The sequence below is a fragment of the Saccopteryx leptura genome, chromosome 12 (assembly GCF_036850995.1).
Source record: "Saccopteryx leptura isolate mSacLep1 chromosome 12, mSacLep1_pri_phased_curated, whole genome shotgun sequence".
NCBI classification, from domain to species: Eukaryota; Metazoa; Chordata; class Mammalia; order Chiroptera; family Emballonuridae; genus Saccopteryx; species Saccopteryx leptura.
This window is the reverse complement of record NC_089514.1, coordinates 20,303,379-20,327,903: the sequence shown is the minus strand read 5'-3', so window position 1 is coordinate 20,327,903 and position 24,525 is coordinate 20,303,379. Positions and strand designations below refer to the sequence as shown.

Below are 24,525 nucleotides of genomic sequence, written 5' to 3'. Positions count from 1 at the left end.
TGCACTTCACTGCTTACAAAATAGGCTTTTTCTATCATCTTTGCTTAAGCACCACAAGTGAGTTTTTATTTTAAAACACTGTAACAATGGGCCCTGGCTGGTTGGCTCAGTGGTAGAGCATCAGCCTGGCCTGTAGAAGTCCCAGGTTTGATTGCCACCCAGGGCACACAGGTGAAGTGCCCATCTGCTTCTCCACCCCTCCCCCCTGTCCTTTCTCTCTATCTCTCTCTCCCTCTCTCGCAGCCAAGGCTCCATTGGAGCAAAGTTGGCCCAAGCGCTGAGGATGACTCCATGACCTCCACCTCAGGTTCTAGAATGGCTCCAGTTGTAATGGAGCAATGCCCCAGACAGGCAGAGCATCGCCACCTGGTGGGCATGACAGGTGGATCCCAGTGGGGTGCATGCAGGAGTCTGTCTCTCTGCCTCCCGCTTCTCACTTCAGAAAAATACAACTCCCCCCCCCAAAAAAAAACAGTGTAACAGTGTACATGTGAACAAATTCTTATTCTGTGACCTGTAAGTAGAAAAGCATGTCACCTAATTCTTTTAGAGCCCATGCAAATGAATGGGATTCTATTCCCTTCTGCACCTCAGGAATTAAGGAAAGTCAGTCTGTATCTTCAGGCTAATCTTGAGGATTAGGTGAAAAGAAAATGTTCTGTTTTGTAATTCACAGGTCCTGCCTAATTTAGATAAAGGTAAAGACATAAGTAGGAGGAGAATTTAGTCTTAAATCCAGAATAAGGAAACAGAGCAGCGAATTTAAATGTGAGGGTCTTCCGTTCAGAAGGCTTTGTTGAGAACTTGGCTCGAAAACTGTTGTCATTGGGTGATGCTTCAACTTGCCCTGACCCTCAGATCCGATGAGAGATACTGACACCCCAACAGCTCTGTTAGGAGGAATCGGCATTCATAAGGCAGGTGGGAAATTGGAAGTGCGAAGCACGTTCATTTTTTGTTATTAATACTGACTCCTAATAGGGAAAACTCATCAGCATGTTTGTCTTCTAGCTAGCCAACCTCGGGTGAGAATGCGTCTCCATCTGCTCTGTCCACTTCTGCTTCATTTCTTCGATTTCTTCCTTATGCTCAGTCCCCGGCTCAGATTGCTGGAGCTGTTTCCTCGATTTGTTTGAAAACGTGGTTGGGGAGCTGAAACCTAAGGAGTTGTCTGTTTCCAGCTCCAGTCAGAGATGTCTTTACCTATCTAGCAACTTTATTGTTAATACTGTGGGCTTGTGGGTTCAAATATGTTTCCATGAATATGAACACCATTAGTTGAGATTCATAGATTTACTTGATGGCTATTTCAACAGTAGCCAAGCAGCTGGTTTATTTCTTGTTGGACATTAGTGGCTGGCTCTGCTGTACTACTTTTTTTTTTTTTAATAATTTTTTCCAGCAGATACAAATGATTTTTTTTAAAGGATTCTAATAATAAGGTTAAGGACTGTAAAATCATCTGACATGTCACTGTTTCGCTGCAGTCTCACGTGACTCATCTGCCTATTGTTTCATAATAGTTGTTGTGACATTAGTTATAAATGTTATGCTCCCTTCTGAGTGGGTGTAGGGCTCTTGTTTTAGATGGCACCAAATAAAAGGCTCCTCCCCCCTAGGGAAAAACGGTTGCTATGGCAAAGGAATCATTTACCAGGAATAATCGGAGTCGATATTGTAAAGCAAGACCTTTAACAAATCATCAATGCCTTTTATTTATTTTTTTAAGATTTTATTATTGATTTTAGAGAGAAGATAGAGAGAAAGGTGGGGGAGTAATAGCAAGCATCAACTCGTAATAGTTGCTTCTCGAATGTGCCTTGACCAGGCAAGCCTGGGGTTTTGAACCAGTGACCTCAGCATTCCAGGTCAACACTTGATTCACTGTGCCACCACAGGTCAGGCCATCAGTGCCTTTTAAATGCAAAGGAAGTCTTGTTAAATAATAATGATTTTTTTTTTGTCTTTAAACTATATTATAGGAATACCTTCTTGGGTGTCCAGCAAAAAAGTAAAAAATAGAGATTTTTTTCTGCCTTAAAAAATTTCATCATCACATGGAAATTTTAATTTTCTATCAGCTGTCTGAAAGGAGAATAGAAAATAAATACTGTCTTTGAAAAGTAGTGTGATGCCCTGGCCGGATAGCTCGGTTAATTAAGAGCTTTGTCCCAAAGCACAGAGGTTTCCGGTTCAATCCCTGGTCAAGGCACATACAGGAACAGATTGATGGTCCTGTCTCTCTCCTCTCTCTCTCTCTCTCTCCCCCCCTGCCTCTTTCACTAAAATCAATCAACTAAAAAATTAAAATAACAAAACAGAAACAGAAAAATAGTATAGAAGCCATAGGCCAATATTAAAATGTTAGAAGATTTGTTTTGTTTTTCATGCAGCTCTCTTCTTTTTATATAGATTTGGGGATTGAGACCTTTTAAAACCAAAACGGATTGTGGTTTCCAAGCATGCTTTTCTGGATGCTGTTCTAGTAGACGAGGACAGTAGGTGACAAAACTAGTCAGACGTGCTTCATCTGAGGCTGAAGGATCTGACGTCCAGGAGAGGCGCGCACCCTCCCACCCCGAGTGAGCGTGAGCGTGAGCGTGAGCGTGAGCGTGAGCGTGAGCGTGAGCGTGAGCGTGAGCGTGAGCGTGAGCGTGAGCGTGAGCGTGAGCGTGAGCGTGAGCGTGAGCGTGAGCGTGAGCGTGAGCGTGAGCGGCGGGACTCAAATGCAGCACACTTAACTCCGTTCCTGTTCAGTCGTCCAGACTGCTTCTCACCAAGACTCTAGATTTTGGCACTCTTTTTCCAGTGCTCATGCATATTGTAGTAATTTTGAACATGCAGTAAATTGAAAATTCTACATCCACTTTTTCTATGAGCCTCTTAAAAAGTAGGTCATTATTTACATAACTAATATTGTCAAGAGTCATCTGTGGACTTCTTTGTCCTCTTGAGAAAGATGTTTGTCCTCCCTCCCTCCCTCCTTTCCTTTCCCCTCACTCCCTCCCTCCCTTCCTTCGTTTCTTCTTTCCCTCCCTCCCTCCCACCCTCCCACCTCTTTTTTACCTTCCCTCTCTTTTGCCCTCCCTCTTTTCCTCTCTTCCTCCCTCCCCCCCTTTCTCCCTCTATCCCTCCCTCCCTCCCTCCCTTTCTCCCTCCCTCCCTCCCTTCTTCCCTCCTTCCCTACCTCTCTTCCTCCCTCTCTCCCTCACTTCCTCTCTTCCTCCCTCCGTGTCTTCCTCCCTCCTGCTTGCCTCCCTCCCTTCTTTCTTCTTTGCCTTTTAGGCCCATGATGTTAGAGGTTCACAGGGAGGTCAAGGGAGGCCTCAGCCCAGTGTCAGTGTCCAGGTTCTTATCCCTGACAAGAAAGAATTTGATAGTAAGGCAGAAAAATTCAGTAATAAAGCACAGAGATTTTATTAATTTTTACATTTTTTTCTGAATTGATTTTTGAGAGAGAGAGAGAAACATCAAATAGTTGTTTCACTTATTTCTGTATTCATTGGTTGACTCTTGTTTGTCCGACTAGGGATCAAACCCACATCCACAACTGAACCTGCAACCTTGGTGTATCTGGACAACACACTAACCAAATGAGCTACCTAACCGGGGCCAAAGCAGAGAGGTTTTATTAAAGCAGAAGTCCACACTCTGATAGAGAGTGCAGATGGGCCGGAGAAGTGAGACACACGGAAGGGTCCAGAGGTCAGGGCTTATAGTTTGGGCTAGTGAGGAGGAAGGTGTAAGGGTGTGGAGTAGGTGGGGCACTGCCTTCCCAGTGGGAAAGGAACTTGCTTGTTTCTGCACAGGATGGCTGCTGGTCTATCTGCAAGGCAAATGGTATTGTAATGCAATTGTTATGGCTCTAAGTCACTTTGCAGTCATGGTGCCTGTCCCAGCTGGGTAGAACTGCCCCTTGTTTGTTTCTGTGGTTTTCCTTGCAAGCTTGTTTCTCTGTACAGAGGAGGATGGAGGTGGGCCCGTACCTCACTCTAGCTGTCTATTTCCTTTGTCCCTGCAAGTCGTCATTCTCTTCTCTGTATTTAGATAGATTCTTACATCATATGAATTTTTTTTTGCCTCATGCCCATGAATTTTCGTAGGTATCAGTGGCATGGTGATATCAGCCTCATTCCATTTCTTATTTTCATTGCTAAGCAGGTGTGTTTAGATCCAGTCATGCCATTATGATGCATTTACCTAATAATTTGCTTTTAATCACCATAATAACCCACGGTGGACACTGCTTCTTAAACCCACCCATTTTTCAACTAGCTGACCCCATGGCCTCCAATTCTCACCTGCCAACAAAAAGTGCTTTAATAAATATCCACGAAATCGCCCTGCAACCTTAGTAAGACAATTTATTGAAAATGTAATTCCCAGCAGAAGAATTGCTCGGTCATGGTGTGTGGTGTAATTATTTTGGTTTAGATTGCTGAGTTGTTCACCAGAATTGCTATACCAGTCTACAGTCCACCAGCAACGTGTGATGGTTTCTACCTTTCTAAATCCCGGTTACATTTTATTTATTTATTTATTTTTTTAAATTTTTTTGCATTTTTCTGAAGCTGGAAACAGGGAGAGACAGTCAGACAGACTCCCGCATGCGCCCGACCGGGATCCACCCGGCATGCCCACCATGGGGCGACGCTCTGCTCACCAGGGGGCGATGCTCTGCCCATCCTGGGCGTCGCCATGTTGCGACCAGAGCCACTCTAGCGCCTGAGGCAGAGGCCACAGAGCCATCCCCAGCGCCCGGGCTATCTTTGCTCCAATGGAGCCTTGGCTGCGGGAGGGGAAGAGAGAGACAGAGAGGAAAGCGCGGCGGAGGGGTGGAGAAGCAAATGGGCGCTTCTCCTGTGTGCCCTGGCCGGGAATCGAACCCAGGTCCTCCGCATGCTAGGCTGACACTCTACCACTGAGCCAACCGGCCAGGGCCCGGTTACATTTTGACATTGCCATTTCTCTCTTTTTTTTGCCAGTGTCTGTTTTGTAAGAGATTTAGACTCTTAATTAAAACTAATAGCATGTTGGCCCAGGCCAGGTTGCCAAGTGGTTATAGCATTATCTGGCATGCCAAGGTTGTTGTTGGTTTGATCCCTGGTCAGGAACATATGAGAAGCGAACAAAGAGATTACAACTAAATGGAACAACTAAGTGTAGAACAAGTTGATGCTTTTTTTTCTCTCCTTCTCCTCTCTATCTCTCTCAAATCAATGGAAAATTTTAATATATATATATGTGTGTGTGTGTGTGTGTGTGTGTGTAAATAACTGATAGCTTATATTTCACTGGCAAAATAAACAACTCTATTGAGAAACACAGAATTTTTCAGTTTATGGGTATTGCAGATATTCTCCATAAGAGAGGCTAGCAATGCCTGTGATGGTGGGAAAAGTAAATCTTGAAGATCATTATTAAAATGTCAGGAGACCTCCCTCACCCAGCACCTGGCTCAGTCATATTCCTCTTCTCAAGATCATGCTCTTTCTGGCCAAATGCTAGGTACCCGTCAAAGCTTGGTTTAAATCGACACCCCGCTCTGTGCCACGTAAGTTTTTAACCCTACTCTGTAGTAATGAGTACAGGTCATTAACATGAGTACTGTGCTCCTCTGTGTCCCTGAAGAGCATGGGCACTCCTGTGGCGTAAGACATCCTTGTACGCCCATCACCTAGCACCACGCCGTTCATCTCATTTCATTGTGATTAATTACTTTCTGTGTGACTCTTAAGTGATATTCATTTATATATTTGCTTATTTTATCTAACTGCAGTGATAGTTTCTGGTTCTGAATCTTTTTTTAGATTAAAACCATCTTCCCCATGTTCTAACATGTGAGATGTTGGCATCTTAGCTTAACACTGATTTAAGGGCTGGATAACTTTCAAAACCGCTCCTAGAAAAATCCTGGTTTTGTCTGAAAATACTTGTGAGCTCACACAGGGCTAAGGCAGATGACCATCCAACCTCGCATGAATACGGGTCAGGATCCTTCATTGTTTGTGGAAAATGGTACCTCTCACGATCTGTTCGTCCGGCTTGGCTTTTAATTGTGTCCGTACTCTTAACTGTGTAGAATAGAGCTCCAGGTTCTTATTAAGAACTAGAACTGATAGACTGCACCCTCCCAAAACCAAACTGAGGAAAGTTATATTTAAAGAACAGAACTTGGGGAAAGCACTTTTCAAATCTGTTAGGTCATTTGCGATTTTAGCCATTGGAAGTCTACATACACGCTGTGCCTGTTTTCTTACCTGTTAATCAAAGGAAATGAAGTAACATCTAGTCCCTGACGTTCACAGTCTCTGTGGGAAGAACGAACTATACCCAGTGAACTTGGGGGACTCAGGACTTTCCTTCCTTCGTTAGGAGTTGACTCGATGACTTGAAGATTGTCACATCTCTTGAGGCCTGATTTTGCTTCCTCGACCCTCTAAAGCTACTCTTTTCTCTGTACGTTTCTAAAGGTTCCTTCAGTAATGACCACGGAGTGTGGCTTCGGCGGCAGAACCCAATAACAAATCTTACAGCTTAGGTCAGTTTTAAAGTTTTCTTGCTGATCCCACAGGGAAGCGGGATTGGGGAAGTCACTCAGTTTCTTCATCCATAACATGAGCATAATGGTAGCTGGAGAATGAATGCCTCTGAAAAAGAGGTTATCATACCAAAAAAAAAAAAAATCCCTGGCACAGGGCTCAGCGTGTGCTACGCACTGAAAATCAACGCGCTGTCAGCAGAAACGGACACACTCCGTTTTGATATGAAACGACAGGATCCGACGTCCCACAGTAAGAGTATTCCCAACTTCTCTCACTTGGGTCAGCGCCCGTGTGCGTAATCAGCGTGCCACTGCCATTATTCCAGCTGAGAGCAAACGTTTTCTCACTTTAGGGGAATGTTTGCGTCCTGTGAAGGCATGGGAACATATCCCAGAAGTTCCGTCTGGGAATCAGAGATAACCTCTTTTGTGAGGTCTGTGATATCTTGTGCTGTCCTTCCCGTAGTGCACGTCAAGTCTCAGTGCTGTGAGAAGCAGATCCAGCCTTGAGTGAATGCTATACATCATTTACAGGGCTTCGTCTACCACATTTATTTCTCTTCTGTGAATACAGACAAGTGAATGAAATACCCCTTTATTGTAAATTGCCACTTGCTGTCAATGAGCTAGTGAAAATTTTTACTTCCTCGTATATTCTTTCTGTTGTTGTTCACGTGTACATTTTATACGTAAAATTTATGTCCAAAGTTATGTTAGTGAAAGAAAAGGAGGAGCTTATCTTTTTAAATTAGAGCAAGCATTCAACTATTCCTGATAACTCCTGGAATAAAACTGCGTTCTCACACACAGTGGAGACGAAAGCCTTCCCAACCCTCCTCATGCTATCGCGTCGTAGACAACTTTGTAAAAGGTGACACAGAAAGTCAACATAACGCTAAAAGTTTCATGAAAAAAAAAAAAAAACAAAGCCTGAGCTAGCTCGGAATTTCAAGTCGCAATGAGAAAAATCCACATCTAACCTCCTGTCTTTATTATCCTAAGGCTGGGACTCATCTGCAAACAAACATATGATTGAGGTGATGTTTTGGAATAACATCCTGTGTTTTGCTGGTGCATCACTCTTCGGTGACATTCTGAGGGCGCATTGTATTAGCACATGATATTTTCCCCAGTTAATTGATATCCCAGGTTTGTCCAGAGGAAAATCTACAGCTCCCCCAAACATGCTTGACAAGTTATTATATTTACTTTAGTCAAAGCCCGTGTGTGCAATATCCCTCTTGGAGGTGGTCTATTATTGGAGTCCCATATGCTTTTTGTTTGGGAAGAAAGCAGTGACTGTGTCATACTGTTACATGGAGTATTCTTTTTCAGGGATGTTGTTCCCTCGGGGACCATATCAGGCCGGAGTTCCTTAGTCTAATAAGACCTTTGTAACTCTTTTTGTATAAGGGTTCTGGGAGGGAAGCAAGAATTAAACAGAAAATGTAATTCAAGCAACCATATTAGGCCACATGTGGGAAAACCTGACTCTTAGTATTGTATTAAAAAAAAAGGATCTGTTGTAAAAAGCACTGTGATGCCAAACGTTCTGCACATTTCAGTAAAAAGGAAGGCTATGGTGGCACAGGAAACTCGTAACACTGTAACGTTTACTTTAGTTTCTAAATATGGATGATTGAGAAGCACCACAGAGTTGTCTATTCACAAGTTTTATATTAATACATACAAATAGTTATTATGAGAATCCTATATGTCTGATGATATTTAATCTAAGATTTCCTTGTGTGAATTTTTCTATCAGTAAAATAATATTTAAGTTGTAAGAAGATAAAGACTATATATATGTAATTTACTCATAATTATATATTATATATATATACTCATCACAGTTATAAAAAATATAAATACTAATAAGATACTCATAAGAATTACTCAATTTTACTGTTGTACTTTACCCATTAATGACAAACATGCTGATTTTGGTCCATAAATCTAGAATTCTAAACATGAATTTTGCAAAATGAAAATGGAAGCCCTTTCTTCAGATTGTTTTTATTATTATTATTATTATTATTATTTTTGTATTTTTCCGAAGCTGGAAACGGGGAGGCAGTCAGACAGACTCCCGCATGCGCCCGACCGTGATCCACCCGACATGCCCACCAGGGGGTGATGCTCTGCCCATCTGGGGCGTCGCTCTGTTGCAACCAGAGCCATTCTAGTGCCTAAGGCAGAGGCCATGGGGCCATCCTCAGCGCCCGGGCCAACTTTGCTCCAATGGAGCCTTGGCTGCAGGAGGGGAAGAGAGAGACAGAGAGGAAGGAGAGGAGGAGGGGTGGAGAAGCAGATGGGCACCTCTCCTGTGTGCCCTGGCTGGGAATCAAACTTAGGACTCCTGCACACCAGGCTGATGCTCTACTACTGAGCCAACCGGCCAGGGCCCCTTTCTTCAGATTTTATAATTATGTCTGAGGAAGAACATTTTAATTTCGTTTTACATGTACCACCTGGATACAGAAATCATAAGTAATCAAAATACTTAAAACTATTTTGACTAAGTATGATCATGTAAAACCTATTGTCTGAAATCTGAACATTTAACAATAAAACTTGTGGTATTGTAATCTTTGGAGATTCCTCTTTCACTTTAAAAAATTTTTTTTGTTCTTTTCTTTACAGCAAATGGTTTCACAGCAACGCATTCTAATTCACGAAGATTCCATGAACCTGCTAAGTCTTTATACCTCTCCCTCTTTACCCAATATTACCTTGGGACTTCCAGCAGGACCAGCCCAGCTCAGTGTAAGTCAGACAACAGCCTCGAGCGGCCCGTGTGGTAGCTTCACAGGAGGGCTCTTATTTCTTACATGTTTAGACTCCAGGGAAACTTTGTAGAGTCCACTCTCCTCCGCTATTTACTGAGTTGTTCAAAGTTCAGTTTAACGTCAAATTAAAAAAGTATGCAGGTTCACATAAGAATATATAAATATAAAACTAGTAACTACCGTATTTCCCCATGTGTAAGACGCACCCTTTCCCAAAATATTTGGGGTCTAAAAACTGGGTGTGTCTTATACAGTGGTAGTAGATTTTTTTTACTTGCACTTTCTACTTTTTTTTTTTTTTTTTGCCCTCGTTTTTGCACTAATTGTTTTAGGTTTTTTTAGATTTTTTTTTTTACTTGTATTTCCAGCTTTCTCGTACTTACCTTTTTCTCAAATTTTGGGCCCCCAAATTAAGGTGCGTCTTATACATGGAGAAATACGATACCATTCATATAATGTATCATAGCTTTTAAAAAAAGAAAGTGCTCTAGCTATTGTCTTAGATACACACCACCATCCCATAAAGCAGGGATGATGAGCCACAGTTTTGCAAAAAGTAGCAGCTGAGACTAGTAATATTTAGACGTCCGAGTCTACAGAGCCAGTAAGTAGCAGGCTTGGCGCTCCACCCACGCCAGCACTGAGAGGTGTAGCCTCTATCATATGAGCATATGGTTATAGAATTTATTTTGTGAATGGCTTTATTTTGAGAATTTAAGTTACCAACTCTATCGTACTGAAGAATACGTATCTGGAAAACCTCTTTGAGAACAATATTTAACTCTTCCCAGGGGACTCACAGTGAAGAAATTACTTTAAAAGCCCTGACAACTGAAATAGGATCTTTTGGAGGTAAATTGTCTGACTAGCAGAAGATTGCAATAATTATTTTATACATAGTCCCTAAAATAATACGCATTTTTGTCATTGTAAAAGATCTCTAAACTTTACCTGGAATAACTCACCTGTGAAATCTATAAAAATTAAATTAATTTGCTTCTACAAAGGTCAAGTGATATATTAGGTTTAAAGAGAAATTTGTTCTAACCCTTGTCACCAATTTTGCCAATCTTCAGAAAAGCAAGTCTTTCATGGAGTGCAGCTTGTCAAATTCACATCTTTTACAATATTCCCAGATCAGGAAATTATAAAGGGTGAACTGTTTTGGGACTAATCTATTTTCAGAATATAAGACCTGTATATGGTATGCTAATTTATGTATGAGCACACTTAAAGTGACATTTTTAAATGATAAATTTGATGGCTAGGTTTAATATGTAGCATAAAATCAGCCTGAGAGGTATCTTATGTATTTGATATTTTTAATAGAGTGGAATGGTGACTTATGTGATACAGCAATCCTGTACCAGTGAGGAGAAAGCAAAATTTGGATACTGTTATATGATATGTCTTGGGAATGATGAAGAAAGGCTTTATAATACTAAATTCAGCTATGCCCTTGAAATTCTACATGAAACATGATAAACAATTGGCTCTAGCAAAAATTAAAAAGGAATTAGGGATAAAACTAAACATAAATATTCATAGATGATATTCTCAAGTCTTCACTTATTAAAAATCAGTTTTCTTCTGTTCTTGTTTTTCCTATCTTTTCTGATGATAAACAAAAACTTCTTATGACACATGAATAGGCATTTTATATCCATTCCTTTTTGCAAGCTCTAAGTCACTCCTGCCGGCTAACACAAACATACACCACTTTTAATGTGGTTGGGGAGAATTTTTTTTCTCAAAGGACCAAGTACTAAAGCCAGACCATTTAATGTTTTGATGGTAATACAATTTGGTGCCGTTGGATGAATAAACCAATGCGGTTTGGATCGAAGTTTCATTTTTCTTTGCTTCCATTTTGGTGTGGATGAGGCTATCACAATTAATTTTTCAAGCTTAGCATTGCTTTGGCAAAGGGACCTCTAATATTCCATTTCCCCACTGAGTAGTGGGAAATTTTAAGGAAAAGAGGCCAGGAGAAGGAATCACTTCTAGATTAAACATTGCCTTGACTTGCTGTGTGACTAAGACAAACCATTTACCTCTTTGTCCTTTAATTTCTCCATCACTGAAAATTGCTTTGCTTCCCTGGTGCACAGCAATTTTGAAAGATGAAACATGAGTTTTGAAAAGAAACACACCACATAATTTTGAGGTATTAGACTTCTGCTTTGGTAATACCAAAATGACCACTATTCATTAAATGCTTTTGAATAGGATAATTCATTATTACTATTGATGATATAATTATTATTGCCTTATTACCGTTATCATACATTTCAAGTTCTTAATAGCATTTCTATTTGATGTAATTCTACTTGTAGTTTATTTATTAAGCAAAAGTATCTGGAGTATCATTTTTAATATTTAGCAATTTGAGGATCTGTTACGAATTAATATAAAATCCATGTTTAAATCAAATTCCTGCGTATTTTGTACAACCTCTCATTGAGTTATCTGAAGAATTTTATTTTAAAAATTAAATATTGGAAACTTTGCAATCTGTGAATTTACAAGGAGGACGTGGAGAGAAAGGAGGAATTGTTCCTTCTGCCCGAGACTCCAACTGATAGACCATTTTATCTCTAGCTTCTTACATGCTCTGATGGAGCCTTAGCTTAACGATTTGAATCCATTTTATTTTTCCAACATACTTTTTACTTAATCAGTATATTGAAATAGTTTAGAAATAAACTTCCTAGTTATCCAGCCTGAAATTAGCTTCATTTTTAATGTTAAAAGATCTCTCTTAAGTTCAGTGCAATCGTACCCCAATACTAAACTGTCTCCTGTGCTTCAACTCTACTTTTATGTCTCCATTTTTCATTCAATTAGTTTAAAAGACCTGCTGTTATCCATTTTCCCTACTCGGCCATAGGTAAGATGGCTCTTTTTTTAGGGGAGTGGAGGGATATGGGATGAAAATCTAATCTGATGATATGTGGACCCAATGACCCACGTGGATGAAAGAGGAGTCACGGCTTGATTGTTTCTTGACACAGGCTTCTAATTCGCTCAAAGAAAAACAGAAGTGTGAGACCCAGACACTCAGGCAAGGCGGTCCTCTGCCGGGCCAGTACGGGGCCACCATCCCAGCGTCTCCAAGCCACCCCCATGTCGCACTGGAGGGAAAGCCAAACAGCAGCCACCAAGCTCTCCTGCAGCATTTATTACTGAAAGAGCAAATGCGACAGCAGAAGCTTCTTGTAGCTGGTAATTAACCGGGACACCGTTTCTAGATCATTTGGGGGCTTTTGTTCTAGCAGCGATCCAAAAGAATATCTTTTTAACTTAAGACAGTGGTAAAAAGATGGACCATTTACCAAGGTCTCTCTGATACCTGGGACTATGGGAAAGGCTACTGTCTTTCAGTTTTCCTCTAGATCCAGATCTGTGAAAAAAAAATAACCTCACCTTATTTAACCTTCACATAGCAGAGCGAACTGCTGGTGAGTCATGGGTCAGACGCATGCCTGTCCTGTGCTTTGGCACTTCTGCCTTTACCCCATCCAACCTAGCCTTCTTCTGATGTCTGCCTGGCAGAGTTACTCCTCTTAGTAATAATTAGCTCCTGTCTGTTTGCTGTGGCTTCTTGTCTTGTCTTAAACAGAATTGCGTGTATGTGTACATGGATATATACATTTTTTTCAGGTGGAGTTCCCTTACATCCTCAGTCTCCTTTGGCAACAAAAGAGAGAATTTCACCTGGCATTAGAGGTACCCACAAATTACCCCGTCACAGACCCCTGAATCGGACCCAGTCTGCACCTTTGCCGCAGAGCACCTTGGCTCAGCTTGTCATTCAGCAGCAACACCAGCAGTTCTTGGAGAAGCAGAAGCAATACCAGCAACAGATCCACATGAACAAAGTAAGCCCCCATGCCAAGTTAAAGTGCCGTAACCACCACATGGTGGAAATTGGGGTTCTCTTCGCTGACCTGGGCATTCAAGAACAGAATGTCAGTATATGTCAGAGCCGAAAGGAGAATGCCATCAGGGCTCAAGGACACCATCACCACATCAGGGTTTTCAGCACCATTACATTCACGCGATATTTGCAGCAATTCTGAGATTATAGATTAGCAAGGTCGTCTATGGCTTGAGCACCTATTTTAATTCATAAGGACATAGAGGCACATGTTTGCAGAGCCTCGTTTTTCGGTATTGCAGGAAAAGCTTGAGGCAGCATTGAATGGGATTGATTGACATCTCAACAAGTTTGCACAGATGCTGGCAGAAATGACAAGGTTAGCCAGCCTGTTATTTTTCAGCAGCTTGTATGTATCCATGTTAATAGGTATTTTGTTAGCATCTCCACTTTGTTGCAACACAGTGTTTAAAACGGTTTCTGGGAACCTTGCAGTCATTTCTTTCTGGCAGCCTCGTGGCTGAAATGGACAGCGAATGTCTGTATCTCACCACATCCTTAGACGCTCCCCTGCTGAGGCAACCACAAGGAAACAGTGATCACAATCTAACAACATCAGACAGGCTGCTGAAGCATTTTCAGTGAATTTGTAAGCAAAACTGGTCTGTACAGTTTTGCTACTACTGTCTGCTATGGTTGGCTTACAGAACGGAATCTTCTCATTCCTGGAAATGTTGAGGTCTTGAGTGTCAAGATTCTATCCACTTGCCTTTCTTCCTATACTACCTACCGGTATCTTTTGGAGGCATTATATTGAGCAATGCTGTTCTGTTTACCAATAGCTGAAAATTGGCTTAGTATTATTATGTTTGATTGTATGGTAAGCTAAACAAAACCTCATGGGCAAAGGTCTAGTCATCTTTCGAATAGCAGGAAGAGAAGGGGTTTTTATCATGGACTTACTCAATTGCAGGAGAACCTAGAGAGTTTTTCTTCTCTTTGGCCTCCATCTTACAAGGTAGAACCTTGAGGGGAGGATGGGCTAAAGATCATACTACTGGACAGAAATGCTTCCAGCCCAGCCCTTTGATGCTTTGTGGGGAGGGGGGGAAGGGGAGAGATCGCTGTGAGTGGCAGCTGCCTCATCTGCCATCTTTCAGTCTACCGCAGACTACATTTCAGTATATGGCAGCCTTTTTATATCTTGTCAGATTTAATGCCTACTGGATTGCTACAGCTTTTCTCTGAATTATCAAATTGTTCTGTATCAACTGAGTCACCTCATAGGAGAATCACTTCCTTCTTGTATAATGGTGTAATACTCATTGACTTGAGTGGGCTTCTGCTTGTGTCTGCTGCATTGTGGTAGAGTTCAGTTTGTGTTGTGGTCTCTCTCTCAGCACGACTTGAAACTGCCAGGTAGTCTTGAAATATTGTCCAGTGTCTAGTGAGAAAAACATTTATGTGAAAGGAAAGATTTGGCAGAATCCTTCCTTTTTTGCCTGATAATATTCTGATCTGGAATTCGGTTTGTTGGATTCCTCTGAATACCTTTTGGACTGTTTTGGAATACGTGTTTTCTGACCGGGAGTTGCCACTGTTTCAGACTCAGAGGGTGTGCTAGTCTCGGCGTCTTTCTATTTTCGTCTCCCAGCGGAGATGTTGATGGGCGATGCTAATCTCAGTCACATGGCGGGAACTAAGAGGGGAAGCAGGCGTTTGCGTTTTAGCAACGAGAAAGGCGAATCTTATCGGAGACCTTCTCCCCTGTTCCCATGTGGAGCTGATTCCTTGGAATCTGTTAAGAATTCTTCCCCAAATTAGAAACAAACCTATACTGTTAGGTACATGTTTGTACAGTGGTTTGATTATGAAATCTTGTCTTAATTAGACAAAATGAAGTCCAGAAAACTTCAAAGTACAGAGCTGATCTTTATATATTAACCCCTCTCAGCTTGGGTGTTTAGATTACTCAAGCAGGTCTCCAGTTGGCTTCGTTCCAAGTATGTATTCCATATGTTTAATCAAGATGGCATATGCATGTTGGGTGTTCTCCAGATTTTGAAAATATTTCACCTGCCCTCAATTGTCAAAGGGAGCAGAGAAGGATCTTATTAAAGAAAATATTAAACCTCTGTCCTGTTCTAAAATATTCACAATGGAACCATCAAGAAACAAATTATTACAGTTCACGTTCCTCGTAAGGTGATGAAAACATTTATTTCCCATTAGGTGAAGGCCATAACTTAGATGTCAAAGCTACCAAGTTTCTGTATAACAGTGTATTTATATGTCCTATAGCTATTCAGTCTACCCACTAATGAGAGAGAAACATAGAAACTTTAATTTATATCATTTTTTTTCTTGTTATCTTGGATGAACCTGTATTGAGTCCATTCAAACTAGAACCTAATATAGTAGTTGGTATCATAAAAATATAGTCCTTGCTTTTGAGATACTTATTATAGCAGAAAATACAGGCACACACGAAGATTTAGATGTGCAGGTGACATATTTTAAAATGTCTCTGCCTTTTAGTCCTCAACTTTTTTTATTGTTCCTCCCCACTGAATAATTTAGGGAAGCAAAAATGGAGCGACAAGAAATAAAAAATAAATAGATTTATTTCTAAACCTACATTTCATTAACTATGATTAGCCTTCATGGTATGAAATTTTTAATGATATATTTAAATCTCTAAGAAACTTTAGGAGAATTAGAGGCAAAACTATACTTTTCAGAGTATAGTTTTGAAGACTTACTCAGATCTTGCTAGAATTTGAATGCATTTATGAAAGCGGTCATTCATGCTTGTTATAACTATACAATGTAAATGTTGTTAATTATACTAAATAATTTACTGACATGAGAAATTTGTCTGTTACAAGAATTACTTGCCTCATAATTATGGTGTAAGTACCCAATAGCTTAGCAGAAATATCCCTGAGATGGATTTATATAATAGTATTTGTATTGTCATAGCAACACAATGGTGCAAGCCAGAAAGGTGAGTAGAAATCCTGTCAGAATGTTTTATCTCTGCTAATCAGTATGAATATTCTATATTCACACCGAAAGTGTTTGAGACACTTAATCATAAGAAATTTATGGCTTATAATAATTTTTCTTCTTTTATCTTTTTGAGACAGTGAAAAAATTCAAAAATGCATTAAAAAATCATTACTGATCGATTGTACATTTATGCCATGATGACTGTGAGCCTTTTCAAAGAACTAAGAGTTTCTTTATACTAACCTCAAAATAAGACTTGCTTTTGCCAGTATCTTTTGCTTTTTTTCTTTTTATTGGAAGGAATAAAATGGTTTCTAAGATGGAATTTTCTTCATAAACACAAAAGAGCAAACAAAAATGTCACAGGGTTGGTAATTTTCTTCTGAGCCTGTTTCAAGTTTAAATATTGCCACAGATTTTTCTGATAAAATAAAACGATGATAAGTGAAAACAAAACACACCTCTGTTACTTGGCTATTTTTAGATTCTTGAAGTATTCTGACAATTGCCTATTTAAATGAAGGGTCAACCTCTAGTCACATCACTATTTAAGTGACACACAGAAGTGTTCCCAAGTACCTTTAGCCATTTTTATTGTGAGATCATTTGATGTAGCTCTCTGACCCCCGTCCAATAACATTTTTCTTTGCATTATTTTTATTGTTACAGTATTAAGAATATGGATTAATTTATGTGTAATGAATTCTATTTTAACTATAATTATAGTCTCTTTTCTAATGCCTATGTTTTCCATATTAATTCTTCTGAGTCTACATGAGCAGAATTTGAAAGAATCCTCTTTCTTCATTCTGTACTTACTTGAATTAAATACTGATCCCTGCTTGTATCCATGTAGCAAATCATGTTGAACTCTTATTTTGTGCCAGACACTATTTTAGGCACCAAGAAAACAACATTCAGTGTTCTCATGGAGCTTACAGAGTCGGGAGTGGGGGAGTGCAGTATTCAACTAAACAGCAATACAGTGCACTAAGTATTAGCAGAGAAGACATGTGGGAAGGAAATTGTTTTCTTGAAGAAATAAGACTTGAGACTCATTTGGTTACTTCTCTGGATTGTCTTGTCCGTTTTACATTTTCTTTCTTTCTTTCTCTCTCTCTCTCTCTCTCTCTCTCTCTCTCTTTCTTTCTTTCTTTCTTCCCTTATACGTGCTTAGTGATAAATGTCTTATGCATTCCTATGACTGGATATCAGCCAACACTTAAAAAAAAACCCTCATAAATCATGAGATGATATCTTATATATGTCAAGGTTCACTCTAGATATAAGTATTTATTATATATTTATTACTATGATACTTAGGCATTTTGACATGAGAGCTATTTTATCATAATAAAAATATATTTAAGACAAGACCAGTGAAGGGGAGGCCAAGCAGATGTCCTCTGTTGCCCTTATTCACGCAGGTAGATATTATATATGACAAGCAAGGCATGCATACAGTTTTGCTCAAATGCTGGAACAGCAAAGAGAGAGCTTTCATTAGGTTTTAAAAGTGAATCTGACCCTCTATGTGAGTAGTATCTGTTATACTTCCCTTGACATAATTTCTAATATAAATGTTACATATTCTTCATAACCCCTCATGATTCATACCCACTGCTTGTCCCCTCTTTCCATTCCCATCGGCCCTGGGGAGTAGACTCTTCCGTGCCTGTGGTCACATACAATCATAGTATGTATACGTATGGCTGTTACTTTTTTCTTTATGAACTGTCCCTGAAGGCAGTCCTAAAATTTGAAAGCTATTTTGTGCACTGTTGAGGACAGTGTATATTTTCCCAAGAATATTAATTTGAGGAGCAACTATTAGATTTATACATTCCAAAAGGTATACATTTTTTGATTCATACTTTATAGTATCCAACAAGAAAACCCAACATATTAGCTTTGTTTTAATAAAGGTAATTCTCTTCATGGCTTCCCTGTGGGAAGATTAGAATTTTAAGTGTAACTAGGTGAAGACCAATCTTTGCTTTGTTACTGCTTCCATTTCTCTTAGTATGTCTTTCCTTCCCCGTCTTTTATGTGCTATAAATTTTCCCGTCACCTTCTCCTTTGGTACCAGAGGAATAGGATCATTCAAATAATACCAACTCTCTTTTACATGTAGAGTTTACTGTGTGCTCAGGCAGTATGCTGACATTCTTATGGGTATTATCTCTTCAAACTTAACTCACTTTTGTTTTAATATCAGAAGGAGACCAAGGTAACAGGGCTGGAATTCGACATAGATTGTGTGACACAAAAGACTGTCCTTAACCTAAACTTGTGCTTATGATTTTAGTGTTGTTTTATTGCCAAGCAGGAGACAAGATCTTCCTAATTTTATTTTTGCTAAAAAGTACAAAACTTACAACTAAAAAACAAGGCAAACCAACAACAACAACAAAAAAGCGGGGGGGGGGGGAGGAGGTAGGTCATTTTATGGGTGTTTTTGTGTCGGTTTGTATTTTCCAAGATGAAGAAATCCCATTTCCTGGCCCTGCTTCCCAACTTTCCACGCGTTGTCCTCCATGTTGGAAGGTTTTTTGTTTTGTTTTGTGTTTAATGGACCTGATGGTGGGACATTCAGATACCCTGTTGGAGTAGAGGGCTTTCCAACAGTGTGGTGAGAGCCCGGTACAGGGCCAGTTACAGCCAGGCCAGTTTCCATTCCTTTCCCTCATGTGGTAACATTGCCATTGTTTTGGATTGTGCAAACATCTCACAGGAGAGCGGGCCTGAAGCTAAAAGTCTATTGACCTCATCAAGTTCAACTGAAATGCAAATGTTGGCATCTCATCTAGGGGTGGTTGGAAAATGCCTCGTGTTAAGTTTTGAAAAATGGATGAGTAGAAACTTGAACTGGGCTTTCATTTAGGAAAGTAGGCATTACTGTTGTCAGGTTTAATTTCTCTCTATCCATTTGACAGCTTGTTTCCATGCAGAGTCTTTAATCACCAATTTCGGATTACATTCTGCCCTTTAGATGGATAGTATGTCCAAAAAACGTTAGCTAGCACTGAAAGGAAGCCTTAATTTTATAACAGTAAAAGGGCTCCTAGATTATTTATCTATCTATAGAGGTTTATAAAAGAAACTTTGACTTTACCCTTAAATAGATGCTATTTTGACATGATTAGCCCAATGTAAATATGTCTGTGTAGGTATGTAGTTGGCTTCAAAAAAACCACTTATGCTGCAATACCAGCTTACGTCAGCATAGAGAATTCCTGTAGAAGCATTTCACTATATAATTACAAGTTGATGGTTTATAATATACCGAAATGGCTTGTTGCTTTATTATTAGATGTGATGAAATCCTGTGTTTGTGAAAGAAATGAAATGACCATGTGAGTAGATTAATGTGTAACAGTCAAAAGTGTCCCCAGTGCTGCATTCATAACTTGAAGACGAAGGGAAAGACCTCGACCTTCCCTTTTCACTCTACACTGTTAATCCAGTCAGAGCCGCTTTAACTGAATGAGAAAAACAATAGTCGGGCATGACTATGAGGTAAGAAAAGAGGGGAAGGAAAATACCTGGGGAATTAAACCATGTGGGTAGTTTGACTGATGTTGATTCCAGGCAGTTCAAAGGGAGAGGGAGGCTAAATAATTCGCTTGTTTCCCAACCTTGACAAATAGTTTCATTTGACAGAATGAAATAATTAAGTCTAACTCAGGAATTTTTAATATATCTAAGTGATTTGTGGACATGAAAACCACCAATGTGTAGCTGTCTCTTTGTTACAGATTTTGGTTGCTTATGGGAGTTCCTGATTGTAGGTTTTTTGTTTGTTTTTTTCCTCCATCTTTCTCTCCTTTCTCTAAATACTTACAAAATCTGAGGGATTATAGTGACCCTGAAATGTCACATGGTCTGTAGTTGTCCCATCCTTGCAGGCAGAATTGCATCCAGGGCTATGCTCTCATATACCGAACATACCATCACTCTCTTGCTATCGATTTAGTTGTATCAGCCAGCAATAAAACTCACTTCTACAAAATGATTCCTAGCTTGGAATAATTTACGACGTTCACAGAGATTTTTTTAGCAACCATTATGCTGCATACTGGAAAGGAAAATAAAGAAAGCATGTTCTTTCCCTTGAATGGGCTCACAGACCTGCAAACAGATTATTCTGTTCAAAGATAGTTCTATGTAATATATAGCTCATTTCAATTGCAAGATCAAGAATGCTTGAAATCTTTTCCAAGAGAACTTTCTGGTGTCCAGCAAAATTATTTATTAGTTTTGCATCTTTGGTTGAAATGTCAAACCTTTTTGCCCAATCATCCTCTAATCTGCACATTTTAGAAGTAGCTAGTAAGGCTTACCCAAGAGAAGGTGCTGGAAGCGCTTTGTAAACATGGTAAGCAGTACTGAACTCCAACTCAGTATTATATTCTTGTTTAGCACTAATAATTCTATTTTTTTTATTCTGTTAATGAAAGTGATTGTCTGGAAGTGCCCAACTATTTCCGAGACACACATTTCTCGCTTGTCTCAATATTGCATCAGGCTACTTTGTTGTCAACCAAACCACTATATCTTGTTCCAGTTTTCTCTTCCGTCTCTGTTCACCATGAAGTCGACCTTGTTTTCTCTTTTGGAACAGTACTATGGTTAGTTATTGAATTTTTATTGAGGTATAATTTACACACAGTAAAGTTTATTCCTTTTGCTGTACAGTTTGGTGAGTTTTGACAAATGCATATTGCCATATAATCACCACAAGCAAGATACAGAACAGGGCCCTGGCCCAGCAGCTCAGTTGGTTAGAGCATCATAACCATATTCCAAGGTTGCGGGTTTGATCCCCGGTCAGGGCACATACAAGAATCAATCATTGAATGCATGAATAAGTAAAACAACAAATCTATGTTTCTCTCCCCTTCTCTCTCTCTAAAGAAAAAATAAAGATACAGAACAGGTCCCTCAACTTCAAAAATTCCCTTTTGTGCATTTATGGTCTGTCCCTACCCCTACTTCTAACCCCTGGCAAAGTACTTGAATTTTTCCATGTAAGGAACGTTATTAAAAAATCAACACCGTGAAGAATGGTGTATTTTAAGAGCATGCAGACATCAGCCCTAAGTGATCTAAGCCACAGAGTATTTATTCAAGAGAGGACAAGAGGTGTCATTATCAGAGGTCACAAGCCAACAGGCATGGGCAGGATCAATTCCATTGAACTGCTGTCTTTGGCCTGCCTGTTGTCTTAAAAAGCATTCAAATTATTGATGAATCTTTAAAAATGGAAAGGTTTGAAATATGATTCTGGATTTCTGGCATCGTTTGAAAAATTAAGAAGTCTGGCCACACTGGTCCCATATTTCCACAGGGCAGTTACCATCTGGGTTTCCTCTTGGTCGTCTGTTTTAAATAGTTTGCACCACTATCTAGGTTACCAAACAGGAATTGATCAGTGGGGGGAAGAGAGATGTTCATGCATCAAGTGACTGGAAGATCTTTGGCTTTGAAATCTTGCCTATTTTGGAGACAGTTCAAAATCACCAAGGATTAACAAAATGATGATGATGATGATGATGATGATGACAATGACGATGATGACGGCGACGATGACGAGGATGAGTTTCCTCACTGTGCCTCTATTCATTACCCTTAAAGAGCAAAGAGAGAAAGCTTTGAAAGAAAGTTTACTTTCACTTGAAAAGTGGAAAGGAGATTATCGGGAAAATCCTGTTATGTGATAAAAAAAAGGACATAAAATTACACAGTGCTATAACAGAAAGAAAAATAAGTCTTTTGTGTTCCAGGTAAGAGAGAACCCTAATAGTTCTTGTTTTCTTGTTGAGGATTTTAGGTGCTGTAAGGTCAGTCTTCCTGTTTCCACTTCTGCCCACCTAGACCCCGTCTTCTGTAGTGGCCAGAGTGATGATTTACAAATGCAAATCAAATTCTGTCAAAGGCCTGTTTAAAACTCCCCAGCTGCTCCTTGTTGCTTCTAGGATGAAATTCAAACATCTTTGACTTCCAAGGCTGTCCTGATCTGGCTCTTGTCCCTCAAGTGACCCGTGCCCTGCTCCGCCCCCTTACTTGCTGAGCTCCAGTCACACTGGCCTCCTCTCCTGTCTGTGGAGAATCTCATTCCACCCGTAGGAATCGTGCTTAATCCCAGTTCTGTATGGAACGTTCAACCTGCAGACCTTTTCATGACTCGATCTTGATATGGGAGTTGCTCTCAGCCCAAACCTCACCTCTTCTGAGGCAAAGTAGACACAAACACTTCCCCCATCATTCTCTACCATACTGAGTTCCAGTCTTCAGGTGATTATTTTCTGTTTACCCCGCTGAGAGCTTGCCTAACTGACCTCTCTCTTCCCAGGACCCCGCATGTAGTAAGTGCTGGATAAAAATTGTTGAATGAGGCCCTGGCTGGTTGGCTCAGCGGTAGAGCATTGGCCTGGCGTGCCGGGGACCCGGGTTCGATTCCCGGCCAGGGCACATAGGGGGGGCGCTCATTTGCTTCTCCACTCCCCCCCCTCCTTCCTCTCTGTCTCTCTCTTCCCCTCCCGCAGCCAAGGCTCCATTGGAGCAAAGATGGCCCGGGCGCTGGGGATGGCTCCTTGGCCTCTGCCCCAGGCGCTGGAGTGGCTCTGGTCGTGGCAGAGTGACACCCCTGAGGGGCAGAGCATCGCCCCCTGGTGGGCAGAGCCTCGCCCCTGGTGGGCGTGCCGGGTGGATCCCGGTTGGGCGCATGCGGGAGTCTGTCTGACTGTCTCTCCCCGTTTCCAGCTTCAGAAAAATACAAAAAAAAAAAAAAATTGTTGAATGAATAGAAGAGTGAGTGGGTAATGTTCTCAAGCTAGCTGAGAGGGGGAAGTTTTCAGTCTCCTTCTCAGAAGTAAACACTCATTTAAGTTATTGAAATATGAGGATGTTTTGAGAGCCAGAGAAAAGATACTTAAATGGCAGGTATTATAGACAATCATTTAGAGTTATAAAGATGAACAAGTTTTTATTACAAAATGGCAGGCATTGTAGATAATCAGTTAGAGTTATAAAGATGAACAAGTTTTTAATTACAAAAGGGCAGGCTTGTAGACAATCAGAGTTATAAAGATAAACAAGTCTTTATTACGAATTTACTTGGTCACAGGCCAAGTTAACTCAGTCGGTTAGAGCATCACCTCAAAACAAGATGTGGCACATACACAAGCCAACCAATGAATGCACAACTAAGTGGAACAATGAGTGAATGCTTCCCTGTCTCTCTCTCTCTCCCTTCCTTTGTCTCTCTAAAATCAATCACGTTTTTTTTTTTTTTTTTAAAAAAGGAATTCAGTTGGTCCCTAGACTAATTTTATATATCTTCAATATTCGTAAGAAAGGATGATTTTCAGTTTAGAATTTAATTTATGTGAATAATGAACCAATGTATGGAAAATCTTTCTCTCTTGTTATTTAATTTGGGTTCTTCTGGTTATTTTCCTAAAATGCACAGAAGCGAAATAGCGTGGAGTACTTTGGCTTGAGGCGGAGTTCTTCTCTGAGTAGGCCTCTAGGTTTGAAAGCCCTCCAAACTCTGCGTGTTGCTTTTGAGAACATTTGGTACATACCTAATCTGTTTGTGAATTGAGACAGAATTTTATCATTATTTTAAAATCTAGTTTCCTTGGAGCTCAAGGGACAGGTTTTATTTTCAAAAGAAGACTTTGACATTTATTTAAAAGGGAAAAAAAAAGCGTGCTCTGTATTGTCATGCTCCAAGAAAAATTTGCCATAAAATCTGAGGCAAAATAAGAAAGCGATGAATTAGGTTGAAGGTCATTTTGCATCATTTAATGATCACATTCAAACCCTGGTGCTTAATGATTTGTTGATCATTTCAGAAAATCAGATGTCTATCAGAAACAGATTTATTCCTTGTACACTCCTGTTCTTAGTTGCCATTCCAAATCTGAAGATATTTGTGGGAGGCTGAAGGATTTCTATGGCAAAAATTAAAAAATAGAATTTAAAGATAGTTTATTGAAAAACACTTATGCTTGTTGGCTCCTAGACTTTTATTAAACAACGTCACTTACACAGAGATGAGCTTAATGAAATGAGTTCATGTGTCAAGATTAGCAGCACAGACCCTGTCCTGGTAGCTCAGTTGGTTAAGCATCGTACTATACACCAAGGTTATGTGTTCAATCCCCAGTAAGGGCACATACAAGAATTAATCAGTGAATGCAGAAGTAAGTGGAACAACAAATCAATCTCTCTTTCTCTCTCTCTCATCTTATCTCTCTGAAATCAATAAATAAAAGAAATTTAAGTTCACA

General features: G+C 40.0%; 1 protein-coding gene across 5 annotated transcripts in view; it reads left to right on the top strand.

The window, feature by feature from the left end:
- The window catches only part of HDAC9 (histone deacetylase 9), a 1,019,027-nt gene that overhangs the window by 565,628 nt on the left and 428,874 nt on the right, over nucleotides 1-24,525 (top strand). For all 5 annotated transcript variants that reach the window (XM_066354134.1, XM_066354133.1, XM_066354138.1 and 2 more), the window contains 3 exons: nucleotides 9,188-9,310; nucleotides 12,348-12,558; nucleotides 12,997-13,214. In XM_066354134.1, coding sequence (XP_066210231.1) covers nucleotides 9,188-9,310; nucleotides 12,348-12,558; nucleotides 12,997-13,214 — 552 coding nt within the window. The remainder of the gene's footprint in view (nucleotides 1-9,187; nucleotides 9,311-12,347; nucleotides 12,559-12,996; nucleotides 13,215-24,525) is intronic.